At 37.1% G+C, this 25,594-nt stretch overlaps 2 protein-coding genes across 2 annotated transcripts in view; one reads left to right on the top strand and one right to left on the bottom strand.

Annotated features, from left to right (window-relative positions):
• The window catches only part of LOC6049099, a 180,763-nt gene that overhangs the window by 7,588 nt on the left and 147,581 nt on the right, over positions 1–25,594 (bottom strand). Inside the window, exons 5-15 of the mRNA XM_038248423.1 lie at positions 21,194–21,375; positions 20,557–21,116; positions 20,270–20,499; positions 20,006–20,209; positions 19,835–19,950; positions 19,634–19,772; positions 19,086–19,567; positions 13,000–13,859; positions 12,498–12,940; positions 11,869–12,426; positions 11,487–11,809 (exon numbers count right to left, since the gene is read on the bottom strand). Of these exons, the coding sequence (XP_038104351.1) occupies positions 11,522–11,809; positions 11,869–12,426; positions 12,498–12,940; positions 13,000–13,859; positions 19,086–19,567; positions 19,634–19,772; positions 19,835–19,950; positions 20,006–20,209; positions 20,270–20,499; positions 20,557–21,116; positions 21,194–21,375 (4,062 nt within the window). The 3' untranslated portion in view covers positions 11,487–11,521. The remainder of the gene's footprint in view (positions 1–11,486; positions 11,810–11,868; positions 12,427–12,497; positions 12,941–12,999; positions 13,860–19,085; positions 19,568–19,633; positions 19,773–19,834; positions 19,951–20,005; positions 20,210–20,269; positions 20,500–20,556; positions 21,117–21,193; positions 21,376–25,594) is intronic.
• LOC6049097 (GDP-D-glucose phosphorylase 1) lies at positions 21,534–23,761 on the top strand. The gene is made up of 3 exons (XM_001865877.2): positions 21,534–22,797; positions 22,865–23,248; positions 23,307–23,761. Exons 1-3 carry the CDS (start codon positions 22,642–22,644, stop codon positions 23,751–23,753), a joined length of 987 nt encoding a protein of 328 aa, XP_001865912.2. The 5' UTR covers positions 21,534–22,641; the 3' UTR covers positions 23,754–23,761.

Below are 25,594 nucleotides of genomic sequence, written 5' to 3'. Positions count from 1 at the left end.
GCTTTGAAAAAAATATTTTTGCAATTCCACTGTGAAACTGTCAACTTTTCCTGTCCTTCTGGAGAAACGAAACGGCCTACTTTTCCCTACCAAAATTAACAGAATGGAAAATTAATACCTTTCAATAACAGTGCTGAAAAGTTCTACTTTTCAGCACTGAAATGGGTGCTGAAAAGTTGAACTTTTCAGCACTAGTATTGAAATAGTAGTTTATGCAACAAGTTGCAAAAAGATGATTTTTTCAGCACGAGTTGTACATTTATCCAACGAGGTTTACCGAGTTGGATAAATACGACGAGTGCTGAAAAAATCAAGTTTTGCAACGAGTTGCTTACAACATTTTTTGCAATTCCGAAAAACGCTTATTTAATGTAATTTTATGTCAAACATTCATGTGTTTAGTAAATTCATCGTTCAAAACAAAAAAATATTGAAACCTCGTTGGATAAATGTACAACTCGTGCTGAAAAAATCATCTTTTTGCAACTTGTTGCATAAACTACTATTTCAGATTTGAGGTTAAGCAAATAAATCCTAATTTACTAACAAAACTGTTCTTCTCAAAATGCCTCTAAAACTGAAGATATTTTTTGATTTCTGTTTCCGTAACGTATAAAACTTGTAACCTAGAAACTTTTTTTCCGTTTATTTACTTTACTTTACTTTTACTTAACTTATTTTTCTTGAGAAAAACATGACGCTTAGAGAGTATTTAAATAATCCTATTTATCAATGTTTTAAAAATAATTAACTAATAATAATTAACTAACTTTTGAAACATTTAAAAATATGTGGAGTCAGAGTCGGAGCCAACCATTTGTTCAATGCCGGAGCCGGAGTCGGAGTCGGAGTCGGAGTCGGAGCCAACCATTTGTTCAAAGCCGGAGCCGGAGTTGGAGTCGGAGTCAGCTAATCTGAGAAAGCCGGAGTCGGAGTCGGAGTCGTTTGAAGTATGACCCGACTCCGCAGCCCTGGTACTTCTGAGCAATTGTCTACCGAAACCGGAAATGGATTTTATTTGTATTTTTTATTTGACTCAAACTTTGTGGGGGCCTTCCCTATGACCAAATATGCTATTTTGTGTCATTGGTTCACCCATACAAGTCTCCATACAATTTTGGCAGCTGTCTATACAAAAATTGTATGTAAATATTCAAACAGCTGTAACTTTTGAGTGAATTTTCTGATCAATTTGGTGTCTTCGGCAAAGTTGTAGGTATTGTTGAGGACTTTTGAGAAAAAAATAGGTTCGCGGAAAAAAAATTGCAGATTTTAAAATCATTTTTTTTTACTAAAATACGTATTTTTTGATTTTCGAGTTTTTTTATATGTTTCCGCAACTTTTGAGCCATAGAAAAATAGTAATTTTTGGAAAAAATCGAAGTTTTATGCAAAAAAAAAAGTTTGACATTATTTTTTAATGCATAATTGAATTTGCAATCGAAAATTACTAAAAAGATTTTTTGATTAAGGGCTCCGTTTTCAAGATATAGATTTTAGCAAAATATTTGCATTTTTTAAATTTTTAAAAATAGTAACCATGAGTGACCGTTTCTAAAAATATTTGTTTTGAGAAGTTCAGAAAATTTGCTATAAAATTGTCTAAGAGACATTGAAGATTGAACCTTGGGTTGCTGAGATAGAGCCGCTTTAAGAAAAAGAAACACGAAAATTGAAGTTTTCTAAGTCTCACCAAAACAACCCACCTTTTTCTAATGACGATATCTCAACAATTAATGGTCCGATTTTCAATGTTAAAATATAAAACATTCGTGAAATTTTCCGATCTTTTCGAAAAAAATATTATGAAAATTTTTAAATCAAGACTAACATTTTAAAAGGGCCAAACGTTGAATATTACGCTCATTTAAAATGATATCTTTCAAAATATTTTTTTCGAAGAGATCGGATAATTTCACGAATGTTTCATGTATTAACATTGAAAATCGGACCATATATAGCAAAGAGATATAGCAAATTTTCTGAACTTTTCAAAAAAAATATTTTTAGAGACGGTCACTCATGGTCACTATTTTTAAAAATTGAAAAACTGCAAATATTTCGCTAAAATCAAACTTTCGGTGGCTCTATCCTGAAAACGGATCCCTTTATCAAAAAATCTGTAAAGTACTTTTCGATTGCAAATTCAATTTTGCATTAAAAAACAATGCCAAACTTGTTTTTGCATGAAACTTCGATTTTTTTTTCCAAAAATCACTATTTTTCAAAAATTCATAACTCGGCGGCAGATTTTTTGACCATGTTTCTCTATGGCTCAAAAGTTGCTGATTTTTGTCCCCTAAAACATATCAAAAAATCTCGAAAATAAAAAAAATATGTATTTTGGGAAATTGAGTTTTAGTGAAAAAAAAGTTGATTAAAAAATCCGCAAATTGTTTTTTTTTCGTGTACCTATTTTTTCTCAAAAGTCCTCAACAATACCTACAACTTTGCCGAAGACACCAAATCGATCAGAAAATTCACTCAAAAATTACAGCTGTTTGAATATTTATATACCATTTTTGGGGGTCCACTAACGGTTAAAATATTCTAATGGATTGATTGTTCCGAAAAATCATTATTTAAACTTTTAAATTCAAGTTCAATACTACTCTTGTCGAAGCATAAATAACCTTTCGAACTATCCTTCGGGCTTCTGTCCCGGCGACAATGGCTAATTTAATTAGGAGCACCAGCAAACAAGTCGCTTTTGCCGAGAGCCGCAAGTGTGGAAAAACAATGTTTGCAATAATGGGAAAAAGCCACTTCTGACAGCGAAATGAGGGAGAAAAAAAGAAAGAAAGTAAAACTTTCCCGCCACTGAAACACACCTTTCCGTTTTTACACTTTTCATTCGGAAGTATCGAAAAAGAGTTCGAACTACCACTTTCTCAGCAATAAAATCCCTAATCAAATAAAATTCCCCCTTCAAACGAGGAGAACTAGAAACCATGTTTGACACTTTTAGCAAACCACTCCGCAAATCCTGCTTCTGATGTGGTCGAATCGAAGCGGCAAAACTTGTCAATTGAGCTGCGTCCAGAGAGAAACCGAGTGAGACCATTCATAAACAGTTAGTGTTTACTGTCGCATCAATGTTTCCGCTTGGGTGGACAGAACTTTTCGCTTCGAACTTCGGTTGAGTCTGTTTGATGGTTTTGCTCTCGGCGGGAAAAAGATGGTGGTAATGAACACTTTTGGGGAAATGATGGCTACCTAGAAATTCGGAAAATCAAGAAAAGCTATCACAATTCTTTTTCTGAAAAAACTAAGATTAAACATTTTTAAAACTTCCGCCAACGTACCCGTTTAAGACGTCAGCACAAACTTCTAGATTAAATGCTTCGAAGGCGAAGAAAATGTGAAAGTTTTGCATCCTTCTACTTTCATGTGTGATGATACATGTTCGGATACTGATGGAATGTAAATATATGCGAAAAACTTTCCGCTCAAATAGCCGGATATTGGATCAGTTTATCAAACATGCATCGAAACAGCTCCGGAAGCAAACATTGCAGGGAAGTGTAATCGGAGGGAAACTTGTTGGAGTTAGATAAAAGTTTCCGAAGCGATCGAAAAAATCATTTAAATAATTGAGTATCGTGTCATAGTTTATCCTAATGCGTCCGATTCTTCTCCAGAATTGAATAAAATTAGTCACAATTAAAATATTGATTGACCTCAATATAAAAAAAATAACACGAATCATTTGTTTCTTTAACATCTCTTTAAATATAACTCTAACAATATATATGAGCAGTTCTCTCAGATTTCGGTCAATCGATTTTTTTTGTATTTTTTAATCCGACTGAAACTTTTTTGGTGCTTTCGGTATGCCCAAAGAAGCCATTTTGCATCATTAGTTTGTCCATTTAATTTTCCATACAAATTTGGCAGCTGGCTATACAAAAATGATGTATGAAAATTAAAAAATCTGTATCTTTTTGATTTTGATCGATTTGGTGTCTTCGGCAAAGTTGTAGGTATGGATACGGACTAAACTGGAAAAAAATGATACACGGTAAAAAAAAATTGGTGATTTTTTATTTAACTTTTCGTCACTAAAACTTGATTTGTAAAAAAACACTATTTTTATTTTTTTAATTTTTTGATATGTTTTAGAGGACATCAAATGCCAACTTTTCAGAAATTTCCAGGTTGTGCAAAAAATCTTTGACCGAGTTATGAATTTTTTAATCAATACTGATTTTTTAAAAAAATCGAAAAATTGGTCGCAAAAATTTTTCAACTTCATTTTTCGATGTAAAATCCAAATTGCAATCAAAAAGTACTTTAGTGAAATTTTGATAAAGTGCACCGTTTTCAAGTTAAATCCATATTTAGGTGACTTTTTTGAAAATAGTCGCAGTTTTTCATTTTTTTATATAAGTACACATATTTTTGAAAAGCTGAGAAAATTCTCTACATTTTGCTTTTTTGAACTTAGTTGATACGACCCATATTGCTGAGATTTTGCAATGCAAAGGTTAAAAACAGGAAAATTGATGTTTTCTAAGCCTCACCCAAACAACCCACCATTTTCTAATGTCAATATCTTAGCAACTGATGGTCCGATTTTCAATGTTAAAATATGAAACATTCGTGAAATTTCTCCCGATCTCTTTGAAAAAAATATTTTCAAAATTTTTAAACCAAGACTTACATTTTAAAAGGGCGTGATTTGAAATGTTAGTCTTAACTTGAAAATTTTGAAAATATTGTTTTCGAAAAGATCGGAAAATTTGACGAATGTTTCATATTTTAACATTGTAAATCGGACCGTTAGTTGCTGAGATATCGACGATAGAAAATGGTGGGTCGTTTGGTGAGACTTGGAAAACATCAATTTTCCTGTTTTTAAACACTTGCATGGCAATATTTCAGCAACCAAGGGTCGTTTAAACAAAGTTCAAAATTGCAAAATATATATATCTCATATGCAAAATATAAATATATCTCAGCTTTTCAAAAATATTTTTTTCAATGGTGGGCAAACATGTGCACTAATTTAAAAAAAATGAAAAATTGTGATTATTTTCAAAAAAGTTACCTAACAATGGCTTTAACTTGAAAACGGTGCACTTCATCAAAATTTCACTGGAGTACTTTTTGATTGCCAATTTTGATTTTACATCGAAAAATGAAGTAGAATTTTTTTTGCGACCGATATTTCGATTGTTTGAAAAAATCAGTATTGATTAAAAAAAATCATAACTCGGTCAAAGATTTTTTGCACAACCAAAAAATTTCTGAAAAGTTGGCATTATTTTCTCAAAACATATCAAAAAATTAAAAAAATAAAAATAGTGTTTTTTGCAAATCAAGTTTTAGTTACAAAAAGTTTAATAAAAAATCACCAATTTTTGTTTACCGTGTATCATTTTTTTTCAGTGTAGTACATATCCATACCTACAACTTTGCCGAAGACACCAAATCGATCAAAAAATTCCTTCAAAAGATACAGATTTTTGAATTTTCATACATCGTTTTTGTATGGACAACTGCCAAATTTGTATGGAAAATTATATGGACAAACTGATGATGCAAAATGGCATCTTTGGGCATACCGAAGGCACCAAAAAAGTTTCAGTCGGATTAAAAATTACAAAAATTAAAATTAAAGAAAAAAGACCGATTCCGTAGAGAATTGCTCAACATTCATTTGACAATGTAGCACGAAATAAACGTCTGGAATTTGATCAATTTTGTATCGATAAACTGCAATTAAAAAAAATCATGGTTTCAAAATAAGCATCAAAGTTTGCTTGATTACAAATTTCATTGTTGCATTCGAAAACTCTAGATTTAATTTTCAAAAGGTCCTTTCTGCATAGGAAACCCATGGTTATGTTATGAATATTAACTTTAGAACTGATAATAAAACTACCTGATGAAAAATACATTTAAAAAAACTTGTTTTGAAAATGTTGATCCTGGTCTTAAATTTAAATTTTCCAGCGACGTACAAGGCCTGGAAAAAAATATGTAATTGAATTGGAACGATTCTCTTCACAATTTAAAAACTATTCCAGAAACTATCTCTTGATTTTTTTAAAATTTGATAAGCGAATAAAATGAAAACATAATTATTTTCTTTTTAATAATTTTTTACTTATATTGTGCTAATTTGTTTTATGAATATATATATATACTGAAACTTTTTTGCCACCCAGAACTGGGCATCGGCATACGAGAGGATAAAGAGCACGATTCGGTAGTAAAATGGTACTGTGTGCGGACGGAGAGGATAAATCCCGAAATCACCGAGAGTACTTTACTCATGGTTCATTTTCCAAAAAAGTTCATCTATCAAAAAAAAAAGTACCGGTATCGAGACTCGAACCCAAGACCTACGGCATATTGAACCGTGCCTTTGCCGTATAGGCCACCATGGTTCGGTGACTAAATGGCGGTCGTTTGTCCATATAAGCCACTCATAGGATTAACTGTTCCAATGAACGAATGAACACGCGTGAGGACTATACTCTCGCAAAATAGCACTTTCCTCACGTTTCTTTTCGTGAGGACTATCCTCTCGTTCTTTACATCAAAATTAAAATCTAGGATTATGCTTCGTTCTTAAGCAATTTTAGTTTAAAAGTGTCCATTCACATGTGCCATGAGAATATTCGAAAATCCTTATCTTGACAAGGGGTTTCCTGATCAATGGCGTCTTTGGTAAAGTAGTAAGTATTTAATATATAATAAAAAAAAAACATTATTTTTCATATTTTGAACTGTTTTTTTTTGTGGACCAAAAGCCAACTTTTGTTTTGGCCTAACTATACATTTTATGATTCTAGGGAAAATTGAAGAAAAAAAATCAAGTCAAATGCTTCTTGAAAATTCTCTTCGAGATCTCCAGATTTCATGATTTTGTGTCACTTTTGTGTTTGACACCCCTTTTACACGGAGTTCACACTCACTACCATACGTTTGTTTTGATTGTGTGCGTGAGCGCCGTGTAAAAAGTGACAGTTCGTCACTTTTTAGTTTGACTTTGACCAACTAACGGGGTGCAAACTAAAAAAGTGTCAAACCGAAAAGTGACCAACCACCGGGAGTTGAGGGTACTTTTCGAATCTACATTAACACAGAAGGGTATTTTTTCATATAGAACAACATTGTTCTATTTAAAGTTTTGTGTTTTTTCTTACTTTGTAGGGTTATTTTTAAGAATGTAACAATATTGTACAAAGTTTTAAACCAACTATAAAAATTTAAATTATAAACATTAGGGTTTTGCTTGTAACCATCACGAGTTATCGCAATTTTACGAAAAAATAAAGTTTGTACAACTTTGTAGGACATTGTTTCACCCTTAAAAAATACCCTGCAAAATTAGAAAAAAACAAATTTGAGTTTTTTTTGCATTTTTTTAAGCATGATTTTTTGCAAAATTTGTCAGCAAAGACGACCCAGTGGATATAGAAGCGTCATTTTTAATATGATTAAGCTTCCATAAAAGTTGTTAAGAGTACTTAGCTGCTCCGATATGAGTACCTATGTAACATTCTTCAAACGCTATTTTTCTCCTCCATCTGAAACAAAACTTTTTCTCGCCAGATGAAATCCACCAAAAAACTTGAAGAGAATCTGCTCACAGAAACTGGATAAAGTAATAAGCGACCACAAAACGCAAGAGTGAGTGAGTGGCAATCCTTGCCTGAAACCCGCGCGGCACAGCACATGCAATAATACTTTGCAAAAGTAGTAGTGGTAGTTTGCTAAAAGATGGGATGGTGCTTATCTTGATGGTTGCGCGAAAGTTTTCCATAATCCAGCAAGAGGAAAAAAAAAGTGAGGAGGGGGGAAAAGAAAAAGTATTTGCAAACACATTTGGCAGTTTTGCGGAGCAAGGAAAACGCAAATCGATGAGAGGCTACGAACACAAACACTGAAAAGTGAAGAAATAAACCGATACTTGGCGGCTCCGCCGCGGCTGAGAGGGCTGTGAGAGGTGAACTACAGCAAAATAAAAGGAAACAAAAAAAAACACACAAATTACTTCTCGATGCAGGAAGGAAAAGTTCCAACTTTAATTAATAATAAAGTTTCGTCGACACCGGCTTACGCTGCTGCTACTGCTACTGCTACTACTTCTAACTAAACTCTGTTGGTTTGCACAAAAGCTACTAACTTTCGTTCGTTGGCTAGCTTTTGACTCGCTCGCGGCGAAATTACACTGTACAATGGGATCTATCATTTCTCAAAACTATCAGAACTAATTTTTCGCCCGCGTGAACAAATGAAACGGTTTTAACTCTGCGAAGTTGGCGATAGCAAAAAAAAGGTGGGCAGGGAAGACGGAAGTAAAAGTTAAACTAAACATTCTCAAAGCTAACGAAGTTAAACTATTTTTGCTCTCTTAAACTTAAACTTAAATGGGTAAGGCTTTAAATCTAGCGCAGTAGAAATGGAGGGGGATGAACTTAACCTTAAACTAGATTCGTACAAGAAAAAGAAGCACAGGAAAAAGAACAGCCAAAATCACACGCACTAATACCTTAAACAGCTAATATTACACAGGTCAAATCTAGACTAAGTCGTCTGGACGGGATGAGCGCAAGATTGGGTTTTGTTTTGAATTATTTGGTTGCGTACTGAATAGTGAGAGAGTTGTAAAACCAGCTTATATAATTTCAATGTTCATGAAGAACAATTCAATAAACTACATGATTCATCGAGATAAAAAAAAAATAATAATTTTCAAAAGTTACATTCGCATTTGCATGGAGATGGTGATATTAGCGGGTTGCAGACTAGATTTCGTCATATATGTGTGATGATTAGCCAGCCAGCATTTCAACAACGTTTTAAAAAAAGGATTTTACACAAAATTACGACTTCTGACAAAATTTCTGAAAACACTTCTTAAGATCAAAATGATTGACCAACCGAAAAAAAAATTATATAAAAATTGATTTCACAAAAAAAAATTGGCACTCATTTAAAAAAACGTTACTTAATCCACTTCACATTTTAAGAGTAATGCTAGGTAATATCTGAGATCCGGCTTCCACAAAGTTCATAAATAACACTTAAGTGCTTATTACTTTTGATAGGGTTGTCAGATCTTCAATCATTTGAACTCGTTGAAAAGGTCTTTTGAATACCCTTCTAAAAATGTATAGCATTACGAGGTTTCTTACAAAAATCACCCTTTTTACAATCTTCCGGACCTAACTTAAATTCGTTTTTTTAGCATAACTTTTGAAGTACTTAACTAAACTTTATCATTTTCAATAGCGACTTATGGGACCCCAAGACGGATCAAATGAGACCAAAATGGTCCAAATCGGGTCAGCCAGTGCCGAGATAACTCAGTGCAATTTTTTTTGATCAACATCCCACCACACACACTTACATTTGCTCAAAATTTGATTCTGAGTCGATATGTATACATGAAGGTGGGTCTAGGAGGTCAAATTAAGAATTTCGTTTTTCGAGTGATTTTATAGCCTTTCCTCAGTAAGGTGAGGAAGGCAAAACCTAAAATTATGTATAACCTCACATCATATAAAACAGGGTTGCCAGATTTTCAAACTAAAAAAAATCTGCATATATTTTCAATTTTTTTAAATATTTTTCAATTGCCGAAAATCAGTTTCTTTTAAATATTTTTTAATAGTAAAAAATAAAAACAAATTTCCATTTTAAAAATGATTCATTAGGTTGTAGTCAATAAATGTTTAAATATTATTTTTTTTCTGGTGGTTTTTTGTTCGGAAATTTTGAAACTATTTTTAATTGAAAAGTGTCTTGAATTGAAATAAAGAAACATGCAGTTGAAAATCAAAACAAGTATAAATCATTTAAAAAAAAAAACAATAAAAAATTGTCAGTTATGTTTATTTTATTTTTTTAATTTGCAGACATTTAATGAGTATTGTTTCATATTTTTGCAATATAAATTAAATATTTAAATTCTACAATATCCAAAAAATGAAAAAAAAATCAAAACTTTAAAAAATACTTTCAATTATATAAGCAAAATAAAATTTAGACAAAATTTAGACAGAGGCTCTTCATTTGTAGAAAGACTGATCTTTTTTGCAAATTCAACGCAATTTTTCATTTTTTTTTTCAAACATAATTTTCAGTACATTTTTGTTTTGGTTGATTTCTTCTGCTAATTTAAAAAAAATCCGAAAGTTAACAGATCCATCAAAACATTCAAAAACTGAATAAATCACTTCAAATATGAATGCAAATTTGTTTTGCTTATTTAAAAAGAAATGGTAAATTGACTGCCTGTTAAAAACACCCAAAAAGCAACGCTAAAAAAAAGTTTCAAACGCCTGTTTTGGATCATTCAAATTGACCGTTAAATTGCTGTTTGGTGGATTACAGAATTATGTCTGTTTGTCTGTGATGTAACTTTGCAAAGAATAACTAGCCATATTGTTGCATGAAATAAAATGGAATCAAATAAAAATAAGTTGAAAGTTTCAATAAAAAAGCCTATTTTGAAATGTCACTTAATTGAAAATATCACGCTCAACTTTATTTTAATAACCAAACTCACAAATTAATTACGGCAGTGTTGCCAAATGAAGCATCGCTTCAACTACCTGAAATGTATTTTTTTTAATATCAAGCCATTAATAGCTATTTTATTGTACAAAGTTGGATAGATGTTCAAAGAACGTATCAAAAAATCTCTAAGTTTGACTTTCTGCTAAAATTTAGCCGCAAATGATAAGAAAAATGAAAGTAGAATTTACAGTATTTCCACAAATTTTGGTTTGAAAATATTTTGTACAAAAAAGTGATCTTAAAAGTAACTTTCTTCACGATTGACAACATCCGTGCTTTAATAGTTCTGTCAATTCCACTTAAATACTCCTATCTATTGCCAGTGATGCCAGAACTTTGATATCCAATATTTATTGTTAAGGTCAAACGCGTCGAATTTGAAGCGTCTTATTTAGAAATTTGACAACTGCATTCGTACGCATGCTGCCATAAAACGAATCGAACGCAGTCAACAAAACCCAAGAAAAATTGTCTTAAGCAGGCAGAACATAACCAAGCTTTTTGACACCCTCAGCAAATGTCAAATCAATACAAATTGCTGCTGGATCTTTTTCCGGATCTCTCCCGGAAAAGATCCGACAGCAATTTTGTATGGTTTGACGTTTGCGGAGGGTACCAAAAAGGTAAACAAATCACTTCGTGCATAGGCCAATGTTGACATTGCTATGCTTGAAATTTCAGTCATTGTTCACGTATTTTGACATTCAAATTGAACACTGTCATTACCAGTACGCAACCACTTCTTTCAAAACAACTCCCAATCCTCAGCTTATCCCGTCCAGTCGCTCATAACCATCAGAAAAGAAACACAAAAACATATAAAACTGGCTCTTTGTCTCTCTCTCTCTCATTCTCTACCTAGCGCTCACATGCAAAACAAAAACACAGGAAAAAAACAACACAACACAACAGAAACTTTCATAGCTGTCAACAAGTCAGACGACTACCTCTCCGCTGGCTGGCTGGCTGCGTCCTGCTCCGCCTAGATAAACACCTGGCCCTCGTCGGACGCGTTCGACAGCGAGAGCTGCACCTTGCCGGCCGGATGGGCCGCAATCGTGCGCAGGCAGTCCTTGGCGGGCGTCACCGGGAAGCGAACGGGGCCGTTGTACCGGCGGGACGACGCACCCATCATCAGCGTCGTTGCCATCGATTTGGGCGGCGGCAGCGACTTGGGCTGCGTCCGGTTGCTGCCGTACGAGAGGGTCGAGGAGGAACCGGCCGAGCTGGTCGGGCTGACCGAGGTTGGCTTGCTGTACGCTTGGAGAATCTGTGGAGGTTTGAGGTTAGAATTTTGACGTTTGTGACGTATTTCTAGGTAATGTTTACCTTTGGCAGATCGGGCATGCTCTTCGACGGGCTGAGCGTTCCTTGCGCGGGCAGTTCGTTTGCACGGTTCCGCGTCCGGAGGATGTCCGCCACGTTTTTGGTGTACCGCTGCTGCTGGTTGGCGACCTTCCGGTCGTCCTGGACCGGAGTCTGGTTCTGCTGCTGGTAGTACGACCGAATAGCCTCGAAGTGGTTCCCGATGTCGTCGTACGGTTTTGCCAGTGAGCTTTTTCGCGCTGGCTGCGGCTGCGGTGGCTGCGTCTGACCGTTCTTTATGTACAAACTGTTGGATTTGGCGACGGAAGCGGTGGCCATGCGAACCGCGTCCAGCTTTGAGGGGTAGAGATCGTCCGGAAGGGGTGGAAAGTGGTTCAAGCTGTTCATCGACTGGTGGATCGACGAGTGCTGCTGGTTGATGTTGAGGGTGCTGGAGCTGAGGGCGGGACGAACGTAGACCTGGGAGAGAACCAGCTCGACCGTTCGTCCGGTGTTCTGGAGGACGGTGAGGGACTCGGTGTAGGCCAGGTTCAGCAGGGAGCGACCGTCGACGGCGATGATCTGCAAAGAAGGTTGTAAATGATTTATTTTTGACTCAATTTTTTTGCTTCTCTTCACGGAAAGCCACCCACCTGATCACCAATCCGCACGCCAGCTCTCGCCCCCGGCCCGTTCGGCACCAGGTCCTTCACGTACACGTTATTGTCCGCGCCCTGCACGATACTGATCCCGAGCGTGTACCGCGCCCCTCGCGTATCCTCCCCACTGCTCCCACAATCGGCGATCCCCCCATCGGAACTCAGATCGTCCCCACTAAACGGGGTCAACCGGGGCCCGTTCCGAAACAGAACCGACTCCTGACTCCGCGACAGGAACGATCGCTTCCGTGCTAGGGCGGAAGAAGCGGGTTGCTTCTCGTTTGGGTTGATGAAATCTTTCACGACGATTACGGAGGTTAGGATCCGGTCGTTGATTGCTGCGCTGCAGCTCAGGTTGTTGAACTTCTCCAACAGCGTGTCGGAGATGGTTTCGTTGGGCAGGTCAAAGTGGCCACTCTCGCTGCGGATGCTGGACTCTGTTAAGGAAAAATTAAGACTTTATCATAGTTCTAAGAAATCGAAAAATTATACTCACGAATAACACACGCCTTCGGCGACAGCGTCTCCTCACTACCCCCTCCCAGCTCCTTCTCCTCGATCTTCTCCATAAAGTACATCGATCCTCCGATGCTGCTCTTCATGGACAGCGCATCGTCCACGCTGCTCTCCCGCATCATTCGGTCCGCCTGCTTCCGCTCATAACCTCTAAACATCTCCTCGTCGTCCTCCTCTTCATCCTCATTAAAACTCCCATTGGCCAAGTTCTGGAACGAGTTCGCCGAACTCAACGCCCCCCCAGCGTGATCGTACAGGTTGTCAAAAGACTTGTTCAAAAATTGCGTCGAAAAGACGCGCGTCCCCATCTTGACCCGGTTCCGGTTCATGCTGTGCGTGTTCTTCGGCGAGTTGTCCGGCGACATGCTGACGACCTCCGCCGTCGCAAGCCCCAGCGTCGACCCCCCAAAACCAGCCGGGTTCTCATTCTCCTTGTTCTGATTCTGCTGGTTGGCAATCTCCACCGACTGGTTCAACGCCGCCGGAGCAGGCCCCTCAACGGAAGATTTCGACCGCTTCAGCAGAAACTTCTGACGCAACTTCGCCAACCGGTTGTCGTTCAGCATGGACTTCTTCAAGTTGCGCACCCTCAGCCCCGTTGACTTCAACGGTTTGTCGATCTTGTCCACGTGTTTGGCGTCGAAGGCGGCCTCGCCGTCCACCTGGGCCACGTCCAGCTTGGCTTTGGGGGGAGCGCCGTCGGTGGAGGAGGACGTTCGGCCGGGGTCGTGGATTGGGATGTTGAGCTCGCCCGAGAGGGCCTTGATCGAGACGAACGAGTTGCGTAGCTTCATGTAGAACTTGTGGTGCTCGGAGGCGAGGTTGAACGCGAAGTAGCTCCTGGGAGGGTGGGAAATGCGAAATTTATTAAATTTCGAAATATTTATTTTATCTGCTGTCATTTCAAATTAAAAAAAAAATATTTGAATTGAAAAAAATGGTTCGACGACTGTTTACGCTCTATAATACCTACCAGAAATATTTTTTGTATCGAAAAATTAAATTTTCAAGAAAGTGTTCACGAGATTTGTGGGCAACTTTTAAATGCAAGCCATCTTAATATTCAACTAAATCAAAAGTTTGCATTTTTTGTAAAAACTCGACAGAAATATTATTTTTATCCCGCAAATTAAGAAAATTCAATTATTCAAAAAAGAAATAAACAGAATTAAAAAAATGTCAAAGAATTCAGAATATTCAAAAATATAAACAACATTGAAAAATGTCAACATGAAACATAAACATTAAAGAAAACTTAAAGTTGAAAAATGTAAAAAAAACTAAATAAAGAAAAAAAAACACAGATAAAAACAAATTGAAAAGTTTCAACATTTCAATTGAAAAAAAAAACTTCAAATTAAAAAAAAAACAAAAAAAAGTTTTTTAAAAATTTATTTCGGAAGTGGCGTTTTATACAAACCCCATACAAAGTGTAGATAAGTGTAGTACACGTATGCGACTTCCGGTAAGTTTCAAAAAATTATAAGTAAAATATGTTCTAACAAATTCTGATAATTTAGAAATTCAACAAAAAACAACAGCAAAAATAAAATAAATCTCAAATTTTATAAACATAATAAATTTAAAAAAAAGTAAAAACACCCAAAAATTAACAAAAAAAAAAAACTCAATGCAATTAAAGAATGGTAAAAATACCGTAGCATACGGCTTTCTAGTCAGAAATTTACCAACACATTCAAAGTATGTTTACATGGCTGCTGCGTGTTTGTTTGCATCAGAAAAAACATAACCAAGAAATGTGATGCGGTCCAAAATTACGATAACTTGTGTTGTACAAGGTTGAAAAGTAAGAACGCAACAAGTAAAATTCGTTTTTTTAGTTACCCTGCGATTCGGAGAACAGGAAAGGAAAAAACCCGGAAATTGACAAAGATTCCGAAAATTAAACACAAAAACAAACAAACACGAAACTGACAGCTGCTTCCATCAGCTTGTTTGCATCAGTACACGTTGCCGAAAGAATACCCATTTTACTATCTCGCCATACTTTTTACAGTGGGCCTAGAAAGCCTTATTCCAAGAATCGAAAAATTTAGAACACTTTCTTTAGATTTCGGTTTTTTTTTTCAAAATTCAATAAAATATGTTTTTTCTTGAAAATTAAAAAAAAAATAAACAAAATTAGAAAACTTAAACATGAAACATAAAAATTTAATAAAAACTTAAAATTGAGAAATATCAATCAATCAAATAAATAAAAATAAAAAATACATATAAAAAAATAAAAGCTTTAACTAAAGAATAGAATATAAAGATTAAAAAAAACCAAAAATAAAAAAATCAAAAGAAATTGAACAAAAAATCCAAAATTTAAAGATTTAGCAAAATGGAAGAATAAAAAAGTTCAAAAATAACTGAACGAAAAAAAAACAATCTTTTCTAAAAAAACATGAACCAAAAAATTGAACAAAAATTCAGAAAAAAATCAGAATTTGAAAAAAAATCTTTGAAAAAATCAAAAATTTATAGGGTTTGATTAACTTCAAAGCATATTGCATGTTTAATAATTATTGACAAAATAAAAAAAAACACACAGATTTCATGTAATCTTTAAACTGACAAACATGAACAATAGTTAAAAAAAAGATAAATAAAAAAAGTCAAATCTCAATTCAAAACAAAAATTAAAATTTCTGAAAATTCAAATGACACAATTGCAAAACTAAAAATGATTCAAAAAACATGTTCTTTTTTTATTAAGATACACAATTTAAAATACAAAAAAAAAACTTGAACAGGTTAAAAATATAAACAATTTTATTAATTCTTAAATAAAAAAATAAAAATAAAGCAATTTAATTGAAACGAAATACTTGAAATTTGAAAAAAAAATCAAAACAAATTCGTTTTTTTAACAATTAAATTGTTTAATTTTTTTCAATTATTTATAAAATTTTTAAAACTAAATAAGATTGTTTATATTTTTCAACTTGTTCAGGTTTTTTTTTTTCAATATTTTAAATTGTGCATTTCAATTAAAAAAAGAGCTTGTTTTTTGAATTCTTTTTAGGTTGGTTATTGTGTCATTAGAATTTTATGTAATTTAAAAATTTTTGATGAATTGAGATGAGTTGTTTTTTTTTTAAATTTTGCTTCTGTTTTTCTTATTTATTTCGATTTTGAATTCATTTTTTTATTTTATTAATTCTTTTATTAAAATATTGATTATTTCAAATTTGTTAAATTTTTTGAAATTTCAAGATTTTTTCGAAATTTAATTGCATAATTTTCAAATTTGTTAGTTTTTTTTTTATTTTTGAACTTTTATTAAATTGATCATGGTTTTCAACTTTTTTTTAAATTTGTTTTTTGTTTCACATTAGAAAAAAAAATTAAAAAATGAACATGATTTTTTTAATTTTCAATTGTTAGGGACCATCCATAAACCACGTTAACACTTTAGGGGGGGGGGGGGTATGACGATTGTCCACGATCCATACAAAAAAGATTTTTTATGCATGGACAATCCAGGTTTTTAAGCGAAGATGGCGTTCGAATGTTGAGCGTCCGAAATGTCAAAATCGCGCAGTAGCACCAACATTAGAAAAAAAATGTGGCTGTCATGCCATGGCACACTTTTTACGTAATGTTGGTAACACTGCGTGGTTTTGACATTTCGGGCATTCACCATTCGAACGCCATTTTCGCTTAAAAAGCTGGATTGTCCACGCAGAGGGGGTTACAGATTCCCAAAAAAGTGTCCACATGGTTTATGGATGGTCCCTTAAGTACTGTCAGGTATTTGTTTGGTTTTTTGTTTTTACTTTTATATTGTTTTGAATTCTTTTAAAACTCTGATATTCTTTAACTTTATAAGAATTTGGTTGAGTTTTAATATTTTTTATATTTTGATTTTTTTAGGTTTTCTTATTTATTTTTATTTAGGCTGGTACAAATTTTATTTCAAGATTTTGTGTCCTCCCCTCGACCTCCGAGGGACAAAAATTTTGAAAAATATTGGCATCGGCCTTATTGAATTTTTACTTTTTTTTAATAAGGTAAAATTTTAATCAATTCATAATTTTATAAATTCATGAACAAACTGAAATTAGTAAAAATTAAAAAAAGATAAAAGGTGAAGAAAATCAAATATATAAAACCCGATTTAATCCCACCAGGGGTGAGATAGAGCCTTTCTTACTAAAGAATATAACTTCTCTCAATTCACAACATCGACTTGATATAAAAAATCTTATAATGAAAGCAAGGTATTATTAATGATGTGTTTTCGAAAAGAAATTGAAAACACAATTTTCACCTATCGAATATTTTTAATCGTACAAATTCTTAGCTTCCAATGCGCAAGTGACGACACACACCGCGGTTTTGGTTTTCTAGTTTTGGTACGAGCCCAAAAACCGAACAAAGCAGGCGCAAAGCAAAACCGAGTTAACCGCACAGTGGGAAGCTTGCCATTCAGCGTCTACGAAAGTGAGAGAGTCAGAGATAGATATTTTTACAACCGCACCACTACACACTCAATCGCAATACCTTAGGTAGATAGCCATTGGCGTCGCGAGCATTGAAAACTTTGAAAACGATATAAAGCTTAGAAGCTTAGAAAGCTCCTATTGGAATCCAATGAACTCTGTTTAATAAAACGACACGATAATTAAACGACGGCTTAAAGTAAAACCTATACCTTTCTTTAGTAAGAAAGGCAAAAAGTAAATCGTTCTAAAAATTGATCGGGATTGCCGATCGATGTCAAATTTGTTTCAGATGCTCACTCATGGTCTGTACTATGTGTGTAGCAAGAAATTTCGAATAAAATCAGAAATGAAAAATGTTGGCGAAGGTCACCAGGTGGGCTTTTACCTTTTTTTAGGGATTTTGTTTCTTATGGCAGGTCAATCAAACGGCTCTAACTCCAGAACCATATTATGAATCTGGATGAAAATTTGGGAGGTTGTAGAGCTCGAAAATGCAATTTTGAGATAAATAAAAGATATGAAAATGAAAAAATTGGACCATATTTTCATTTGGATACTGTGTATTTTCTGGAAAAGTCTGGCCGCATCCGAAAACAGATGGATAATTCGAAATTTGCGCGGCAACTCGCCCAGGTTCAGCACACTAGCTTTCATCTGCATTTAGGAGAATCGAAATCGGATTTATGGGAGCTGAGAACGGCGCGACACAAAATTTTGCAAAATTTTACCACATACGAACATCACTCGACCTCCACGGAATTTATTTTCTCAAAATTAGAGGGTTCGAGATAGACGAGTTCTATCAAGGTGAATCGATAGAGCGTCGAAAATCGATGCAGTGTGATTTTTTAGCGATTTTTCGGTTTAAAATTCATGCTGAATCGACATATTTACGAAGCTGGAAATGACGTCCTGGCTTAAAGTAAAACCTATACCTTTCTTTAGTAAGAAAGGCAAAAACCAACAAGATTGAAAAAATAGGAAATAATACATTTGAAAAATTACAACCAGCAAAAAAAAAAAAATCATAAAACACAAACAAATTTTAAATACATTTTAAAAAAGTTGAAAAAAAATAAACAAAAAAAGTTAAAAATTTGAGAAACAAAAAAAATCTGAACTATTATAAAAATATTCAAAATTATTTTAAAAAACAGAGAAATGAAAAAAATCAAAATTAGAATTAAAATTTCAGAGAATTTCTGACAAAACAATGTAAGTGGGCCAAACAAAGAGTCTATCCTGCTCGTTTCTAATGTAAACATCAACTGACATGAGCAGGATAGTCTCTTTGTTTACAGTTTGACATTGGCCCATTTGCATTGTTTTGCTTGATATGCCAGTAAATTCAAACCGTCCAGATGCGTATGCGCCTTTTTCAAATGGTACTGGTATATAAACTTGTTGACAGCTGTCACTATTTTGGAAATTCAAAGACAACAGGCAACTATTTAACAAAACCCTTAGTGTTAAACGGTAGCTGGGGAGGGCATCCGTTCTTGTTGATCCAGAAATTCGACTTTGTTGTGATAGTTGTAAAACTAGTGGATAATTTTGATAATCTAATAGGTTGAATAAACATTGTAAAAATGACAACAAAAGCGCTACTCACTTTCTCCCGTCCATCCGCAGCTTGTACTTGACGCGGCTCTTATCCTTCGGGCTCAAGCTCTCCGTTCGCCGCACCACCACGCAAAACACGTGCTTCGAGAAGCAAATGTTCTCAATCTCCAGCCAGTCGAAGAACGCGTACAGGTGGCGCTGGTAGGAGTTCTTCCCGTTGCTAAACTCCTGCTGGGTGCACTTGGGACTGAACTTGAGGTTCCGCTCGAAGATGGCCACGCCGGAGAGTGAAATCGCCACGTACACCTCCAGCGTCATGTTCTCCTCGGTGGTCCAGGAGGCGCTGTACAGGTGCAGGCCGTACTCCTTGAGTTCCTGCACGTACCGGATAAAGTTGTGCTCGGCCTCGAGCTGGTGCAGGCCGCGCTTGCAAAAGTGCGAGTTGCGCAGGTATTTCGCGAGTTCCTTCTTTTTGCGGTAGACCTCCTCGGGGAGGTAGTGCGAGATGCTAAAGTACTCGGCGTATTTCATCTGAAAGATGGAATAAATGTTATAAGTTTTTGGAAACATTTCCAAGTGTGAAACATTTCAACGCACGTGCTCTTTGAAGCTGCCAACTTCGACCTGGAGGGCGAGTCCGCCAAGGGCTATCAGGTCGTCCTCGGAGCAGAGAACTTGCCGTTCTAGGATGCTTTTGCGCAGCTGCAGGTACAACAGGTGGCGCGATTCCAGACAGCTGTGGGGGATAAAAGCTTGTTAGTTGAGCTTTATCCTGCAATGTGAGAGAGGTTATGTTACCTAACGCCTCGCAGCGTTGGCAGGAAGAACTTTATCCTAAGATAGAGGGTGAAAACGACGTTTTCTCCGAGTACGGAAGATTTCTTCGATGTGTTGACCCAGATTTGGGGGGCGACCTGTGAAAATTGACAGTTTGAGAACCGAACATAACCTCAAAGTGACTTTGAGTACCTTGTAGATCTTCAGATCGTGCGGCAGGAAGACAAAATCACCGCCGATGAGGGCGCACAGCCCAAGGAAGAAGTTCTCCGCCAGCTGCTCCATCCGGACGATCGCCTCGAAGACCTGGCGGGCCACGGTGGTCGTGGGACTGCACAGCACGTTCACCTTGGTTCCGTTCAGGAGTAGAATTGTAACGGTTCGGCGGTGCTGAGTCTGAAAACAATGTTTTGAGGTTATATTTTGCATACGTTTTGTCACTTTTCTCCAACTTACCTTCGCATCCGTCAAATCGATCACCTTGGCCGGTGCGTAGGCATTCCGCACAAACTCCGGACCCTTGGAGGAATCCATGATCACCGGAGCTTCCGAACCAGCCCTTCCAACCTCATCCATCCCGTCGATCCGACTGCTGGACCGTCCCATCGGATAGTGCTGCTGGTACCTTCGATCTCCGTTCTGGTTCAGATTTGCTTGCGATTTCGGGCCGAGCGGAGCGCCAAGATCTGCGAAAAGTTTCAAAGGTTAGAAGAGTTCAAAATGGCGACCTTCAAGATCCTCACTTGGCATCGACGTCGCGTTGAAGCTCATCTCATCCAGCTTGCGCTGGAAGTCGTTCCCACCGTCGTCCAGCAGGTTCAGCTGGTTGGTCGACTTGGACGGGATCAGCCGGTGCAGCCGGCCAATCATCTCCTGCCGCTGCTGTACCTCGGCCATCTTGACCTCCACCATCGTCACGTCGATGGTGTTCCGGCGGGAGTCGTTGCGCTTCCGCAGCGCCTCGTTGTGCCTCCGCCGGACCACGTGCAGCTTCTTCGGGTCGCCGCTTTCCGCGGCCCGGATGCTCTTGGAGTACCCGATGGTGGCGTAGCTACGTACCGGTTCCAGCTTGCCGGACTCGGTTGGTCGCGGCAGCGACCGGAACTTGGCGTCCCCGGCGGGGACGGGCGGTTCCGCCCGCTTAACCCGCAGATTCGCCGTCGAGCCAAAGTAGCGGGCCTGCTCCAGGTCGTGCCCGCTGATGGTAATGCCGTAGTTGATCGGCGCAACCGGCTGCGCCGGTTTGTTCCGTTGGACTTCCAGCTCACCGTGGTCGGAGCTGCGACCCGAGTCGGTGTCGCTTCTGCAAGAAAAAAAAACGGGTTTGAACGCACTCTTCGCATGCATTGAACGCACCCTCGCGAGCCGCATTGAACTCACTTTTGCTCCTCGTACGATTCGGTCATCTGTTTGGGCTGGATGTGCAGCTGGGTGCGGGGTTGCTGGAACGGCTTGACGTCGACTCGCCTTGATACCGATGCGACCACCTCCTTGAACAGGTCGATCACCATGTGCGAGAACGGCTTGTACAGGTGGTGGTTCTTGCAGTAGTCGGAGATTATCTGCGGAAAGGTAGCGGTATTGGTTGGTTGAGTTTGTGGTACCTAATCGAGTTATCTATCAGCTTTTGCAAACATTCGCAAGATTGAGTAAGAACGCAACTTTACAACCCACTTGAAAAGTGCAAGCCTGATAACACCGCAATCAGTCCCCTCCCAAACCCGCACAAAGTAACATGCCACCCTGGCATCGTCCAAAGTCGCTCGCACGCCCGCAAACCTGGCACTCGTTCAAGGCGATCGATCCGGACACCAGCCAGCTGGCCCGCTACCACGTGCAGGACCTGCCCGAGGAATGCCGCGAGGAAGCCGTAGACTTACTCGGGCGACACTTCCTGCCGGATGAGCCGCTCTGTCGAGCGTTACGGATCCCGGAAGATCTGGCGAGCCGTTCGGAGCTTCACCGGATCTGGAGGGAGCTGACCGGTCAGCGAATCGCGCAGGTTTGCTACCGGGAAGCGAGTGACGAGATCGTTGCGCTGGACTTGCTAAACGTGGTCGGGAAGGAAGATCGTTTGGAGGTTCAGAGTGAGCGACTTGGGCGGGTCTTTAAGGTTGGTGATCTCTTGTGCGAGAGAGGTGATCTGTTTCAGAGGTACAAGGCGGAGTTTTTGTTATCTTCGGGAGGACTTTTGGTGACACCAAAGTATCGGGGGTTTAAAGTTGCGACGGAGATGTTGCGGACTAGAAGAGTTGTCTGCGAGGCAATGGGGTTGAAACTTAGTGCAACGGTGTTTACGAGTCCTGGGTCGCAAACTGCAGCGAAAAAAGTTGGTTTCAAGGAAGAAGTGGTCATGAGCTATGAAGAATTGAGGACAGAACATGATTATCCAGAAGTAAACTATAAATTTGTGAAATTGATGACATTGTTAGTGGAATAACAAAAGATACTTCATGTGGAAAAGTTGCACCCAAATCAAGCAACTCTGACATAAAATGTCATCTAACTGATTGACAGCTGTTCAATGACAAAATGCAAACTCAACGTTTTGTCCCAGTTGGAAAAAGTATTGTGAAAATTGCCAAATAGTCAACAAGTGGTTGGAACTTTAAATTTGAAATATTTCAAATCAATTAAGAGAGGAGAAAATAGTTCTCTCTCTCAAAGTGTTACCTATTACTCAAGAAAAAACTTAGATGTAAACAAACAGTCGAGCAAACGTGTCTAGTTGTGTGCTGTGTCTTGCTGGTAATTCCTGCAAATTTTACGATTTCAACAAAAAAACCCCAAAAATTCTCGCGAAACATTTCCCCACCGCGCACCGCACCATGTCCACCCCAATCGATCTCCCGAATCTCCGCGCCACCATCGAATCCCGCTGGGCGGAACTGCACACCAATCCGGACCATCGTAACATTTTTCGCTACCAGCTGGCCATCGAACGAGAGCGCACTCTCCCCGGTCGGTTCGGCTTTCTCACGCAGGTAAGTGCTTTGAACGCAAGCTTGCACGCAAGTGTTGAAATGTTTCAACCCTTTGGGAATATTTCAGCTGAACCCGAAACGAATGACGGAGCGTCGAAAGCCGGAAGTTATCCGCAGTTTGCGGCCACCGTTCGAGCCGGAACGGTTCCACTTCAACAAGGTGGACGAGAGGGAGGTGATGGGGGAGGTTACGATCGGGGGCACGGCGGTGTCTTTGTTGATCAACAACAGTCCGCTGACGGAGTTTCATACGCTATTAGTGCCGGAGAGGGAGGCGAATTTGGCACAGGTTCTAACGAAAGTAGGCGTGGAGGCTGCGGTCAGGGTTATGCTGGAGTTCAAAGAGGTTGACTACCGAATTGGGTTCAATAGCCCTGGAGCGTTGGCTTCCGTCAATCACCTTCACCTTCATTTGCTGCTGGTGAAGCATCGACTGTACGTGGAAGACGCGGTGAGTTCGTTTGACGTTTCTCTTGAAAACAATCTTGTGACGTTTAATTTTCTTGCAGCCCCTCACCCCGCTAGGAAACAACCTCTACCGACTCGACGACTGTCCCGCTAAAGCCTACTGCTTCCAGCTGGAAGACCCCTCGTCCGCCCCAAACTTCATCGCTCTAATCTACCGCGCCATCGAGCTGCTCCTGGACGCCGGCATCGCGCACAATCTGTTTTTCACGTGGAACTCCGGTGGGACCGTGCTGCGGGCGCTAGTCTACCCGCGGTCCCGGCCGTGCGAGTACAAACAGGTGCTGCCGCTGAACGTGGCGTTCTGCGAGCTTAGCGGCTACGTCCCTTTGGCGGACCCCGCGGACTATGACAGCATGACGGAACGGAGACTGGAGGAGCACTTTGGGCAGGTTCAGGGCGCGGATGTGTATCGGGAGGTGGAGCCGCTGTTGGTGGAGGGGTTGAGGGATCTTGGTGAAGGAGGTGAAAGTGGAGAACTGTCAAAATAGTCGAAGTAGAAAAAAAATATGATAGAATTTTTAGCAATTTTACTGTTCAAAATAAAAGAGTGCTGATTAAATTTTAAAAATAATAACATGGCGTTTGTGTTTTGAATTTTGACATTTGTCATTTGACTTTTGACTTTCGACTTTTGACATTTGACATTTAACATTTGACTTTTGATTTTAGACTTTTGGTTTTTTTCGCTGCCAACTCTTTTTACATTCGGCAAGTTGCTCTCAGCGCCTCGAGATTCGCGGCGAGAACTCGAGAGAGAGGAATATTTCTCGGGAGAGCGCGAGAATCCCAACACTGTTCTTTACTCTCATTGTTTACACTTTACTCTATTAATTTTAGCTCTTTTAATTTTTACTCTTTTTTATTTTTAATCCTTTAATTTTTAACGCTTTTAAAGCGTTTTTTGTGCTCTTTTAAATTTTATCCTTTTAAATTTTATTCTTTTAAGTTTTACTCTTTTTTACTCTTTTAATTTGTACTCTTCTAATTTGTAGTCATTTAATTTAGTAACTTTTGAATTATTAAACCTTTATTTTTATGTTTTTAATTTCTGCTCTTTTAAATTTTATTCTTTTGATTTTTAATCTTTTAATGGAAAGTGCGGTGGAAATCCGAAATTATTAGTCTTTTAATTATTACTCTTCCAATTTTGATTCTTTAAATTTTTACGCTTTTAATTTTTACGATTTCAATTCTTACGCTTTCAATGTTTAAGCTTTATTTTTACGCTTTCAATTTTAACGCTTTATTTTTTACGCTGATAATTTTTACACTTTAAATTTCTACGCTTTTGATTTTTACGGTTTAATTTTTACACTTTTAATATTTAAGCTTTTAATTTCTACGCTTTTAATTTTAACGCTTTTAATTTTAACGCTTTTGATTTTTACGCTTTTAATTTTTACGCTTTTAATGTTTACGCTTTTAATTTCTACGCTTTTAATTTTAACGCTTCTAAATTTTACGCTTTTAATGTTTACGCTTTTAATTTCTATGCTTTTAATTTTTACGCTTTTAATTTTAACGCTTTTAAATTTTATGCTTTTAATTTTTAGTTTTTTTTTTTATTTTTACGCTCTTAAATTTAACGCTTTTAATTTTTACGCATTTTATTTTTACGCTTTTAATTTTCAAGCTTTAAGCTTTTACGCTTTAAATTTTTACGCTTTTAATTTCTAAGCCTTCAATTGATACGCTTTAAATTTTTAAGCTTTAAATTTTTACGTTTTTAATTTAAACTCTTTAATTTTTTACGCTTTTAATTTTTACGCTTTTAATTTTTACGCTTTTAGTTTTTACGCTTCAAATTTCTTTGCTTTTAATTTTTACGCTTTTATTTCTCACGCTTTCAATTTTCAAGCTTTAAATTTTTACGCTTTGATTTTTACGCTTTTGATTTTTACGCTTTTTAATTTTAAGCATTTAATTTATCGCTTTTAATTTTTACGCTTTTGATTTTTACGCTTTTAACTTTTACGCTTCAAATTTTTACGCTTTGAAATTAATCGCTTTTAATTTTTACGCATTTAATTTTTACGCTTTTAATTTTTACGCTTTAAATTTCTTTGCTCTTAATTTTTACGCTTTTATTTCTCACGCTTTAAATTTTCAAGGTTTAAATTTTTACGATTTTAATTTTTACGCTTTAAGTTTTTACGTTTTTTTAATTTACGTTTTTAATTCTTACGTTTCTTAATTTTTATTTTTTTACGCATTTAATTTTTACGTTTATAATTTTATCATTTTTAATTTAAACGATTTTAATTTTTACGCTCTTAATTTTTACGTTAAGAATTTTACCGTTTTAATTTTTAACGTTTCTTAATTCTTT

The sequence above is a fragment of the Culex quinquefasciatus genome, chromosome 1 (assembly GCF_015732765.1).
Source record: "Culex quinquefasciatus strain JHB chromosome 1, VPISU_Cqui_1.0_pri_paternal, whole genome shotgun sequence".
Classification (NCBI taxonomy): domain Eukaryota; kingdom Metazoa; phylum Arthropoda; class Insecta; order Diptera; family Culicidae; genus Culex; species Culex quinquefasciatus.
This window is presented reverse-complemented; position numbering and strand designations above follow the sequence as displayed.